Source organism: Mizuhopecten yessoensis, unplaced genomic scaffold (assembly GCF_002113885.1).
Source record: "Mizuhopecten yessoensis strain PY_sf001 unplaced genomic scaffold, ASM211388v2 scaffold2691, whole genome shotgun sequence".
NCBI classification, from domain to species: domain Eukaryota; kingdom Metazoa; phylum Mollusca; class Bivalvia; order Pectinida; family Pectinidae; genus Mizuhopecten; species Mizuhopecten yessoensis.
The window spans coordinates 334,351-348,742 of record NW_018404672.1 but is presented as its reverse complement, the minus strand read 5'-3'; the positions used below and the strand labels follow the sequence as shown (position 1 = coordinate 348,742).

The 14,392-nt window shown below is 36.5% G+C and overlaps 1 protein-coding gene across 1 annotated transcript; it reads right to left on the bottom strand.

Moving 5' to 3' along the window:
• Positions 1 to 1,979: 1,979 nt before the first annotated feature.
• On the bottom strand, positions 1,980 to 14,294 carry LOC110446420 (proteasome inhibitor PI31 subunit-like). Its single transcript, XM_021491562.1, has 7 exons — positions 14,141 to 14,294; positions 10,464 to 10,619; positions 9,259 to 9,338; positions 6,293 to 6,517; positions 5,840 to 5,986; positions 5,383 to 5,451; positions 1,980 to 5,037 (listed from the first exon to the last, which is right to left on the bottom strand). Exons 1-7 carry the CDS (start codon positions 14,273 to 14,275, stop codon positions 4,986 to 4,988), a joined length of 864 nt encoding a protein of 287 aa, XP_021347237.1. The 5' UTR covers positions 14,276 to 14,294; the 3' UTR covers positions 1,980 to 4,985.
• Between the last annotated feature and the right edge of the window lie 98 nt (positions 14,295 to 14,392).

Below are 14,392 nucleotides of genomic sequence, written 5' to 3'. Positions count from 1 at the left end.
TACTGATTTGAGCATGATCAAGTACCAGGTATACTGATCTCAGTATGATCCAGTAACAGGTATACTGATCTCAGCATGATCAAGTACCAGGTATACTGATCTCAGCATGATTCATTACCAGGTATACTGATCTCTGCATATTCCAGTACCAGGTATACTGATATTAGCATGATTCATTACCAGGTATACTGATCTCAGCATGATCCATTACCAGGTTTACTGATTTTAGCAGGATTCATTACCAGGTATACTGATCTCAGCATGATTCATTACCAGGTATACTGATCTCTGCATATTCCAGTACCAGGTATACTGATATTAGCATGATTCATTACCAGGTATACTGATCTCAGAATGATCCATTGCCAGGTATACTGATTTTAGCAGGATCAAGTACCAGGTATACTGATCTCAGAATGATCCATAACCAGGTATACTGATCTCAGCATTATCTTTTACCAAGTATACTAATCTCAGCATGATCCAGTAACAGGTATACTGTTCTCAGCATGATTCATTACCAGGTATACTGATCTCAGCATGATTCATTACCAGGTATACTAATCACTGATCTCTGCATATTCCAGTACCAGGATCTCAGCATAATCCAGTACAAGGTATGCTGATCTCAGCATGATCCAGTACCAGGTATACTGATCTCTGCATGATCCAGTACCAGGTATACTGATCTCAGCCTGATCCAGTACGAGGTATGCTGATCTCTGCATGATCCAGTACCAGGTATACTGATCTCAGCATGATCCAGACCAGGTATGCTGATCTCAGCATGATCCAGTACAAGGTATGCTGATCTCAGCATGATCCAGTACCAGGTATACTGATCTCAGCATGATCCAGTACAAGGTATACTAATCTCAGCATGATCCAGTACCAGGTATGCTGAGCTCAGCATAATCCAGTACAAGGTATGCTGATCTCAGCATGATCCAGTACCAGGTATGCTGATCTCAGCATAATCCAGTACAAGGTATGCTGATCTCAGCATGATACCAAGTATACTGATCTCAGCATGATCCATTAACAGGTATACTGATTTCAGCGGGATCCAGTACCAGGTATACTGATCTCAGCATGATCCAGTGCCAGGTATACTGATCTCTGCATGATCCAGTACCAGGTATACTAATCTCAGCATGATCCAGTACCAGGTATGCTGATCTCAGCCTGATCCAATACCAGGTATACTGATCTCAGCATGATCCAGTACAAGGTATACTAATCTCAGCATGATCCAGTACCAGGTATACTGATCTCTGCATGATCAGTTGTTAACATGATCTTAGCCTTTTCTCATCCTTCTCTGATCAGCATAACTTATAACTTACCTATGCCTGTTCCCTGAAATATTGTATACATTTACACTGATAGCATTAGTTTTAAGGAGTTTTAAACATAACTCTGAAACAGTGAATTGAAATGTTATATGGCTGTATGTCAATCATCTCATTAGCTGATACAGCTGAACATGGAACTATAACGACCTTCTGCTACCTTAGTGTGTGTGTGGTAGATGGCTGATACAGCTGGACATGGAACTATAACCACCCTCTGCTACCATAGTGTCTGTGTGGTAGATGGCTGATACAGCTGGACATGGAACTATAACCACCTTCTGCTACCCTAGTGTGTGTGTGTGTTGTAGAGATGGTGGGGGTAGGGGGATGGGGGTCTTAGAAAAAGTAATTCCAGTATGTAGCTGTATGACCAGTGTAATTCATTGTTAGCAAACTGTATCTATCACCAATGTTTTAAAGTACAACCACCTGTGTGTGTGGTAGAGATGGTGGGGGTAGGGGGATGGGGGTCGAAGAAAAAGTAATTCCAGTATGTAGCTGTATGACCAGTGTAATTCATTGTTGGCAAACTGTATCTATCACCAATGTTTTAGAGTACAATCACCTGTGTGTGTGCTATGCTCTTCTACGAGGCATATTCAACAGTAATGACAAATAAAGAAACAAGGTTTAAGTTTTATTTTCAATAATTATGACATTTTAGCAATAAATACAACAGACAACTATTTCAACTTAACAGATATAGTATTATGTATCTATTTTCCAAATAACAACAAAACAAGATTAATTGAACAACAAGATTTCTCTAACCTGGATCCCAGATGATCTTCCCCCATTTCAACATCACTTGCCTAGTAGGTTACAACCTCATACATTACAATCGATGCTGTGCAAGTCTATTCTTCGACTTATTCACCCCTGTAGACACAATTAAACTCTTCCAATTCAAAGGTTGGAATAGTTCATCATGACATTTCAGGGGTGAATGAGTTAATACTATCTCATCTGGCCGATTACCTCCTGAATTAACATATTTTTACATACATCTACACATTTTCCAAAAGGTGGTGTCAACTTCTATGGTAGATTAATTCATTGACCCCTATGGTCACATTTAGACTCTTCCAAGACTATGACGTAGGCAGTCTTTTGTTAAAATCAAGGGGTGATTGAGTTAATGGGTGCTTTGGTCCCCACTCACAAGGGTATAACCAAACAAGGATAATGTTAGAACCACGTCATAGTGTATTATAATTTACGATAACAAACACATGCATTTTAGATCTGTGCTTATACATTGTATACCAAGGAAATTTCACCTAATTTTTTTTCTTTTGGCCTTTCCCAATGAGGGCAAATCTATTATTACAGTGAACCTCAGTGAACAAGTTTAACTTTATAAACACAATAATCAAATACGAAGGGTAGAATTAACAATCATGGATTTTACCAGTGGGGCGAACGTTTGAGAAGGTGAAAGATCCAGGCTACAGAGTATAGCATCTATTTACTAGTATGGCACTGAAAATATAAACAATCTCATCTGCCCCTACAGACAAAACTAACCTACCTCTTAAATTAAAGGTGAATATACAAGTAGATATAGTAAAACCTTGATATAATGCCCTCCCCCCTCCCCTCCCGTTTCATTTGCCACCTCGTTTATTGCCAACATATTTCAATGTCCCTTATTCTTGTTTTCTTAAAAAATCCCTTTTATGTACATTCCCCTCAATTTATCGCCAATTTTCTCTGAACAAATGGCGGCATTATAATAAGCCCTTTGAAACAATACATTTTTTTTTGGACATTATACATCTATAATTCTATGCACAAGATTTTGATTTTATTAAAATATAATTATATAAATAACCATGAAAAATGTGGCATCATTGAAGTCAGAATAACCTTGAATACGATTTTGTAAGCAGTGTTGTAGAGCTTACAGAATTCCATGGCAGAATTGCGAATTGTTGTATTTGGGTCATAATTTGGGAGGAAATTATTGCACTGCTAAAACAAACGGTCATTGCACATGTTTCATACTGGGTTACTACTGATCATGATCTCGCCACAGCCCAGATCATTGGTTTAAGATTGCAACTACCTGGTGGTGAATTTGATAAACGCTATATCCTGACAATAGTTGATAACAACTAACATGAGGTCATATTTAAAGTCTGCGGGATTGAGCTCATTCTGCTCAAGTTGTTTACTGCAGCTGTAAGCAATGTCATCTTACAATTAAGTGATTTTATGAGAGTGAGCTGCGTGTAAAATACAATGACAAAATTGCTGGTGGAATAATTCCATTATGGGGTGGTTTATTACCGTATACTGGGCAACTTTTGCCCTTCACTTGAAAAATCTATATACACCCGAGTTAAAAAAAAAATACTGCTCCTATTAAATTTAACAAGTACACGCAGGATGATGTATGTTAGTGTTTTCTGTCGGGATAAATTTGCCTACGTTACTGAGGTGAAAATTGTGAAAGTTAAACAGCGGCGGAAATTTTCCAGCATACAGTAATTATACATAACTGGATATGATTCGAATATTTCAGGGTGTTGAGTTTCATCTCCCTAAATGCAGCCCTCCTAGACAAGATTGTTAGCAAATCCAGTCTGTAAAACAATATATTACTCATAATATATACCACTCTGTTCTAACATCTTAGCTTCACATATTACTGAAGCCAGACAATCCGATCCAACAGCATATCATGTCCTACACTCTGTAGCAGAGTGTAGTTTACGGAACAGAGCCTAGATCAAGATATGGGTTTCATCAGATTGGGACCCAGAATAAATGCTACCATTCGTAATTTACTCGAACATTTCATCATCTATAATGACAACAAAGAAAGAACGCAGTCTCCATATATGAGAGCAGTCAATACAACTTGGTGGAATTCAGATAAAAGTGGTCTCTATATTTTAATGGTATCAATGTCACAGTCTCCACTTAATTTTTTAATGGTAAAGATAACAGCATCTAGAAATCTTCTAACTGTTAGTCTTCAGGTATCTTTCCACAGCATTCATTACATTCTCCAGATGTCTTTTAATGGTATTGATGATACCATTGCCAGATATCTTTCAATGGTGTCCAAAAATCTCCAGGAATCTTTAAAAGATTACACAATGGCCAGATATCTTTTAATGGTGTCCAAAAATCTCCAGGATTCTTTTAAAAGATAACACAATGGCCAGATATCTTTAAATGGTGTCCAAAACTCTCCAGGAATCTTTTAAAAGATAACACAATGGCCAGGTTTCTTTTAATGGTGTCCATAAGTCGCAAGGAATCTTTTAATAAAAGATAACACAATGGCCAGGTATCTTTTAATGGTATTCATAAGTCTCAAAATCTTTTAATAAAAGATAACACAATGGCCATTTATCTTTTAATGGTGTCCATAAGTCGCAAGGAATCTTTTAATAAAAGGTAACACAATGGCCAGGTTTCTTTTAATAGTGGCCATAAGTTGTCAGGTATCTTTTAAAAGGATAACACAATGGCCAGATATCTTTCAAAGGTATTCAAGACAGCCTGATATCTTTAGATGGTATCTGAAAGCCTCCGGACATCTTTTCATGGTTTCCTTAATCATAATAGTCTCCAGACATCTTTCATGGATATATTGGAAATGACGATCAATGTCTGTTACATGAACATATCGCCATAACCAGGTGGGAGTTCATGGTCCGGATCTGGTCTGAAATCATAGAACAAATACTCATACAGATGTATTTATATCTTACATCAGAATTCCTCAAATACCCCGAAGGCTGGAGTGAAGGTTAGTACCTTTCAGGACTTAGTATTTATCAATAAGTTAACATTATAAGCCAATTACCAATACTCTGTGCCTTATGGATCTGAAGAAGAAGTTGTTTGGATAAAAAAGTTGACAAGGGACGGGCAACAGTGTGCTAGGTGAACTAATATTATAACAGAATTTCTACAAATACATCATTTATCTTGAATAACATTTACTGAATATTGGTGATTAATTCTCATGCAAAAAAATACCTAAAATATGGGCTGCCTTTGTACTTACCCAGGCCTTTGTCCAGGTCCCCCTGGGGGCCCAAAAGGGTCAAACCTGGCCCCTGGAGGTATAGCTCCCCTGAAAACATTGAAGTTATATCTATTACCAGGCAATGACAAAATTCTCAATGCCTTCCTTTCCTCGCCCCCATAATGAGGCTAATTAGTTCCTAGATTGCTACATCTACAATTTCTATTGCGAATGCCAAATACTGATACATGATAATTACACAGGAAAGCTAAATATCTTTGAAGTTATGCATACCAAAGAAATATGTTCTAAATATAGAGCATATTTAGTTATTTCTTCCTTTCAACTAAACTGAGCTACCGGACACCGGTATGCATTTTACAAAATTATTCCAAATTATCCAATAAATGTTAAAACATTGAAGAAAGCATTAGACACAAAATATGTTAATGTTATAGGAAAAGATCATAAAGAATTAAAAACAATGTAAACATACGGAGGAAGTGGATGTGGTAACCCGGCATTTGGATCTGGTCTCATTCCAGGTCGGTTTCCTCTGAAGGGGTCAAATCGCATTCCACCTCCTCTGCCCAAGGGGTCAAGGTCTGCCCTTCCAATTGAAAAGGGGTCACCCGGGTCGGACCTTTAACAGACAAGGGTCAATTTCATCATCATTGTTTTAGTTTTAGAAATTCCTTCCCCAAAAATTTCAACCGAAAATTAGCTCATTCACCCCTGAAATTTCACAATGAACTATTCCAGTCTTTGAATTGGAAGAGTTCAAATTTGTATTCGGGGTGAATAAGTTAAAAGTTCAGAAATACCTATACATTACTAATGCTTTTAAGCTTGTCTGCCTTTCAAACATTTTATCAATTCATTTACTATTTAGTCCACATAGTTAACTTTTGAAGTGATGCACTCAATAACCTTAACGTAAACCACTCACCAGTCTGGGGGTCTCTGCTGCATGTGAGGGTGTCTGGATGGTATCCGTAGGGGGTCATACTCCTCTTCATATGACCTTGACCTTCCCTGTGACCTTTTTTCCTGTGATGACCTTGAGGTATCAGTTAGACTGCTGGTTGATCCACCTTTTTTGCCCCCCTTCAGGACAGCATCAAGTATCTCCCTCTTGAATTGTGAACAAAGCACGTCCAAGTTTTGGAATGCACTGTAAAACAAACGAAAGCACAGAATATTGGAGCAATGTATGTCTGTGATGTACAGGTAGAGGTGACATGAATGTGGGACTAGTTGAGGTCACAAAATATTGTCAACAGATATAAGAAATAATGTCTGATTTTGTTACAAACTGTAGGATATTGGCTTACTGTATTGTATATAGCAATATTAGAAAAGAAAATGTCTGTAAGACATAAATGCCCCCGCTGCCATGTGAAATTAGTTTCAGCGTTCTATATAAAATCTATCAAGTGTTTACATTGAATCAGGACGGGACAGGACAGGACAGGACGGGACGGGACGGGACGGACATGGGCAACACTTTATGCCCCCCCCCCCCCCCCCCCCCCATTTTATGCCTGAGGGCATAAAAAGTGTAAAGAGTAGTTTGGAAGAACGGGTAAATAAGTCAAAAAGGCTTGAACATTGAAAACAGTATTTGGCTTAAAAGTCTCTTCATTTTCCCCCCCAAATTATTGATAACAGTTTTTTTTATTATTAATTAGTAAATGATGCCCAGACTTTTACCCAGTTTCTCATTTGTTTGTCCAGTATGAGATCCAAGTCGATGTACTTGATAAAACTTGGACAGGAATATTGGACATGTTTTTCTGTCTGGTAAAGCTTAAGCAGGGCACCTAGTAATGAAGATGTCTGCTCTGATGTTACCACGGTAACCAGACTAGTTGAGGTCACAACATAATGTCAACAGATATAAGAAATAATGTCTGATTTTGTTACAAACTGTAGGTTAGTGGCTTACTGTATTGTATATAGCAATATTAGACAAGAAAATGTCTGTAAGACATAAATGCCCCCGCTGACATGTGAAATCAGTTTCAGCGTTCTATACAAAATCTGTCAAAGAATTAAGTTGCGAAGTGTTTACATTGAATCGGGACGGGTGTTTATATTGAATCAGGACAGGACGTGACAGGACGGGACGTGACAGGACAGACATGGGCAACACTTTATGCCCCCCCCCACCCCCCATTTTATGCCTGGGGGCATAAAAAGTGTAAAGAGTAGTTTGGAAGAACTGGTAAATAAGTCAAAAAGTCTTGAACATTGAAAACAGTATTTGGCTTAAAAGTCTCTTCAATTTTTTTCACGAATTATTGACAACATGAGATTTTACTATCAATTAGTAAATGATGCCCAGACTTTTACCCAATTTCTCGTTTGTTTGTCCAGTATGAGATCCAAGTCGATGTACTTGATAAAACTTGGACAGGAATATCGGACAAGTTTTCTATATGGTAAAGCTTAAGCAGGGCACCTAGTAATGAAGATGTCTGCCCTGATGTTACCATGGTAATGGAAGCTTGAGTGTAAGTGAGACACAGTCATACAGCCTAAACCCTAATAGGTAATAGTGTTTTTTGTTTATGTACAGAAACAAGAGGCCCCCTGGACCTGCATCAGTAATTTCTTTTGTTATCTGAACCAGAAAAAATATTCCTTAAATTGAGATCCTGGAGACCATCTTGGATTTCCTTTTATCACAGGAAAGAAAATAACAACATACAAACTCGTTCAGGGCCAGAACATTTATAGGGCATGAGGTTTAAATTGATCCATTTTAATTGGGAATGAGTCAGAAATGTCTCAACCAATCAGAGATCAAGTTGGTCATTTGGATTTTAAATCTAGGACCATTAGAATGTATATATACTTTATAAAGTTTGGTTACAATTGAATGTTGACAACAGATTCTTATTTACTGAAAACTTTGATCCAGAAAGATTGCAGCATTATTCTAATCAATTTTGGTTATTATAAATGAATTTTTCATTATTGAATCTGCTCGGCCCAGGGATGCTCCATGCTATCTTACACTGACAAACAAAATCCAAATCTTTTTAGTAGTCTTTCATATATAATGTTAACACCTATTTCTTATTTTTTATATATTTTCCATCCCAGGGGAGTTAACACCCTTTACTTATGTAGCATTCAATTCCTTTATATGGGGATGCTCCCTGCCAAGTTAGTTTAAATTTCCTTCAACAATACTTGTGATGTAGTCTTTTTAAAAAATATTAACTTGAATTTTCATTTTGGGGCCCATAACTCTTTCATTTATAAATAAAATGTTTAACTTCCTTTGACAAGGAATACTCCATGCCAAGTTAGATCAAAACCCAATCCGCATTACTAAAGATTTTTTTTGTCAACCCCTAATTCCATTTTAGGAACCAGCCCTCCTGCTGCAAGGAATTACATTGAAATCTTTTGACTTTAATAGAGTTGATCCAGGCCAAATGAAGTCAAGATTATTCAGGTACTGGACTTTCATCCTTTTAAAAGAGCAGTTTCTCCACAAAAGGAATATAGTGACCTTTGAATTGATTATGACTTGATTTATATATCTGACGTAATATGTTCACAAAGAAAAAGTGTTTTGACTTCAAAGGCTGAATGAAGAGGTAAATAACATAGGCCGAAATATAAATGTGGTTTTCTGTCTCCTCTCTAATCTACTTACCGGTACGTAGCTCACTCAAATCATTCACTGATGTATAAATTGAATTTTTCTCAATAGTAAATAGGTTTCATCTACACGCTTTTACAGACAGAATATTCAGTTTAAACTATCATACAACCATTGTTTTGGCACTTTTATCAGGAATATTCCTGTTGCATAGATTGTATATAATAACTATTCATTAATAAATATGCAAAAAGTTTTACTACCTCAAACATAAATATTTTGAATTGAGGCCTTACCTTTCAAATGAGGTCAGATCGCCTGTGGTAAAATCTCTTGTTCTAATGTTTAAAGTTACGACACACTCATTACTGACATTCTGTAAGATAAATACAAGGCAAAAGTTTAGTTACTACATAGACCCAGCTGGTAGTTCATTTATTTCTTCATCCTCAATCACTTATTATCTACATATATTGGCTAATGATTCATAATCAATAATAACCATCTACCAGCACTAAATAACCTCAACACTTATCATTTATACCTAGTCAGTGACTAAAAACAGCATATGTACATGTACTAACAAAACATCTTTTTTTTAAATTTTGAATACATAACTTGACAAAAGTGTGGAACCATATTCCGTCTTTTCGTAATGCAGAGTTATCTGCTCTTGAGAGCAGGTATTGATTGTTATGTCATTTGTTTGTGAGAGTAACGTCATCATTTTTCGAGAAAACGACGTAATTTTCTCACACAAACCAATGATGAACAATCAATACCTGCTCACAAGAGAAGATAACTCTGCAATACGCAAAGATGGAATAACAAACTTTATGATTAGTCTGATCAATTTTTTATTTTTTTTTATTATTTTGAAATTTTATATACAAGGCCATAGGTTTAAAAAAGAAAACAGAAAATTGATATGACCTTTGAGTCACAATTTCCCCAGCTAGAATAAAAGTCTATATTGTACAGTCATGCAGCAGTTATGGACATTTATAAACAACTCCGATCCTCAGTCATGTCATGGTATGATATGAATTCGGTTAGCTTGTAGTCCTAATCAATATACATAAATTTGTATCTCTGAGTGTGACTGGCATATGGTTAAACTTGGTCCATTTTTTTCAAGATGTTAGTGCATCGTACTAAAACTTCAGTAGCTGTGTTCGAACTGCATGAAATAGAGACGACAAGCAGGTTGTTCTAGTTAAAAATTTCACTGGCTACAAAGTCACTTTTCTTTACAAATAAAAAGCATGTGTTCAAACTATTGACAACAATCTGACCGAGATTTAGTGTAAACCTATACAATATCATGTAATAGGAATTAGGTGCCACTTGTACAGATTTATTAGACTGGAACTATTACGGTCAATTGAAGATTTATAGACATCACTCAATGGTGCTGCCATAAATTTCGCTATCTCGCCACAAATGGTCTTTTCTATGTTACTGTACACTAAGACAGTTATCGCAACTGAATGGTACAAACCATGAAATTGACGAGCATGTCACTGTCAATCCTGATGACCTTGAGCATGTAGACTGTGGACGGCTCACCCTCCCGTCGGTACCTTAACACGTACAGGTCTTGGTTCTCGTTCCATCCAGTGGGAAGTAACTCTGTCTGACTGTCACGGTCTGATGTCTGAAAATATATTTTTCTTTTTATTACACAAAAATATTGTTGTTATTTACCAAATCTTGACTATTAATTTTGGGATTAAATGTATATTCCATATTGTTATCAAATCCAATTCCTATTTCTCTGAAAGAAATTAACTTTACTGCTATACATGGAGTTTGAGCCATTACTCACTCACAAGTAGTTTACCATTTTGCATGCAATTGGTAATTCTTTATTGATGTGTTAACACAACAACATCAATAACTCAATAAAACTAGTAGAACTCAGACTTTGTGTTTTAAAATGTTTGAAACAATTTTCATAAATCCTTGAATAAACAGCTAAGGGAAAATGGTTCACCATTGACAATTAAAAAGGTGAGGTTCCGGGTATTTTCTGTAACTGTAAATTGTGAAACTTTATCCGATATCGAAGGTGAAAATGACATATGTGAGATTTTGCTTCATGCGCTGAAATCAGGCATAGATAGAATAAAGTACCCATGTTAACATCGGAATTTCAAACACCTGTGGTATGTGGAAATGTACCGACATATCGCAAGGAAATGCTACTTGGTGTACATGTTTTCCATAGAGACCCTATGGTCGACATTCTGACTCTCTCTACAGGAAATTCAGAAGAGGAATTTTCCTTAGTCTATGGTCTTCATTTACTCATTAGACCTGTTATATGATGGTCATGGACCACATGATCCCCCACAGCATTCAGCTGAAATTGTTACAACACAATGGTTCATGAGACATGAAATCAATAACTTTTTACAGTGGAACCTGCTTATTATGATATTCGCAAGAGAAAAAATATTATAATAATCAATATGTTACAATAAACGATCAAGCTGTTTTCGATCATTTTAAGGTTGTCTGCACCAGTAGTGAGATGATCATTATAATCATCAGACATATATATAGATGTGGAAACATGGGAAGATACTAACTCATTCACACCTTGAGACACATTTTTAACTCTTTCAATTCAAAGGTTGGAAGAGTTCATTATGAAATTTCAGGGTTGAACAAGATAAAAATTCATATGACTTTGAGCAATTTTTTTAAAAACTATTGTTATTCTACATCCTAGCTAACGATATACTGCAATGTAACTGTCAATGCCCTGAAAGAACTCTACAACTTTTTATTCAAAATCCAGATTTTTACCGCTATCGGTTCTGGTATTCAATATTTATCAAACAAGGTAGTTTAGACGCTTGAAGTAGCAAGTTTGAAAATACCATTTCTAAATGCATAACTGATTCCGCTGACATCAATATTGCAAATGGCACACAAATTCAGCCATGACCAAAATTGTAAAAATGCCTGCATTCTGCGGAAAAACCCATCATACATTCATTTCCTGCACATAGGAAGATTACCGAAATATTTAGCGAGAAAGGAGACTACTTCTCAATAAGCTGGTATAAAGACAGGGGGGCTGGCGCTGGGTCGTTCAGCGTAAGTGCAATGTTGATGGCGTCAGAAGTAATTAACACACTTTTATAAAATCAATTCAATATGTGATGAATATGTGTTAATTTGCCTCTTTCTAAGATTTTCTTGCAGTTTCGTTTTTGTTTTCTCTTCCAACAACGGAGAAATAGATGCTGATATGAATCTTCAAGGAATTGGAGAGATCCCACATAGTCGTTTCAACAGTTTGTTATTAAGATTTCCATTCACAGTTTCCATGGTGATTATAATAATACAGAAGATTTGATCAGGATTAATAAATGCTATTTCACAGTTTGTTTATTGATTGTTGTTGTTTGTACCATAAAATATATATATATAGTAAATCTATAGGCAAAACAGTAGGTACATGTATATTTATGCCCAACAGTTAAAAAGAAAGCATTATGGTTCATTGCTGTTGCGTCTCTTAAAAATTGGCACATGTTGCTTTCCTGGTTAGCGTTCACCATTAAGGTGTAGGACATGGCTGGTTGGCCTGGTGTCATTTTAAGTAAATGGGTACTTGTGTCATGTTGATCTGCGGCATGGTACTTTGCATCCTAGATATTCATATCTGGAATATGTCATAACAAAATTGAAGGCTCAGTGGACATGTGTACCACCTTGTGGATGAGACAAGAAGACTAGTTTGATCCTTTGATGTACATCAAAATAATCTCGCAGTCACGTAACGGTACAAATTGACTGGCTTTGAGGTCAGGCGTCTTTCCTTTGTAATCTTTAAAGGCGAGTATCAGCCTAGCGATTGGTCGTTTGTTTTTTTACCCGAGACCAATCAAACAGCTAGCTTCATGCCTTCAATTTTGCAATGACATATTCCAGGGTTGTAGAGAGCGAAAGTGAGCGTAACCCCTGGATATCGAGGATGGGTCCTATAGTATGCTGGCAAATTAATTAAAACCCTGCTCGAGTCTGGACCAGTTTTAGCAAATCTGACAACCAATGTCGTACATAGCTCTATACTGCTGATAACCACTCACTTCCCATTGCTGTCACTGCCTGTCAATTAAACTGCATTTCAGCTGCTGCAGACACTTTTATTCTTCTGTAAAAGTATTTATACCATTTAGGCATTTGCAAAGAATATTTTTTGCTGTTCAATCCTACTCTACTAACACACACACACCCCTCCAAAAAAAGGATGGTGGAAAAGTTGTTACCTACTTACCTACCCTAATTGTTTTGGGTATGTTACCCGAAACACACATATATAATTTTGTTGCCTTATCCAAACAATATATATAATATTGCTTATTTTCAATCACACATATTTCAAAAACTTCTTTTCTGTAACAATGATTGGTGTTTAAGTGAGTATCAGATATGTCTGGAGTATGAACACTCAACCAGGTTGGGCACAAAGGCGCATATGGGTAATAATCCTGCATTTGGGTAACATCTTTGTATGTTATGGTTTAATGCACTTCGAATCTTCTTTTACTATCCTATATAAAAAATAAAAAAAAATGTACTTCACTATCTTTATTAAAAATCGCTATTTATATGGTTATTATAAACAACTTTTGGTTGAACGTTTTTTCTAGTTTTGACATTTCGTGATTTTAGATGTCCCGACTTTTCTAAAGCTTCAAAGGTCGTGAAATACTTTCAAAACCGAAAACTGTTCAACCAAAGTTGTTTGTAATAACCAATAGATATGGCGATTTTCAATAAGGTAAGTGAAGTAAAAAAAAAGTGTATTCAACCATAACATACAAAGATGTTACCCAAATGCAGGATTATTACCCATATGCGCTGTTGTGCCCAACCTGTCTACTGTGAGAACACTCGATTCGGGAAGATGTTTACAATCGCTGATCCAATGTCTGCATGTGACGGCATTATATTGTAACAGGAAAGAGAATAGTGTGTTTCCACCGGGGATCGAACCCTAGTCGGACGCTCTAACACAGAACTAAAGGGAAATTCCCTCTAGCTCGAAGCTAGAAGGCGACCGTGATCATACAGTATTTACTAAATAGATGATCTATGCGACCAAAGTAACATCGTCATTTTTTCCATTTCCAGCACAAAGAGATAATGACAACAAACCATTTCGCCGAGGCCAATGCATTTGTGTCCGTTCGACACGAGACTCCAGTGAAGTGTGGTAATGATTGCATCTTGTGGCGACTGTAACTGGTTTTTAACGCTGCAGTACAACAATTCCTGGCCGGGGGACGCCATGACAGTTTGGGATCTAGAATACTCTCTAAATCATAATTAGATATTTTATCATTTTGTCTTTTAACAACTTTTTACCTATGGTGATGATAAAGACTGAATTGTAAAATGATACATTAA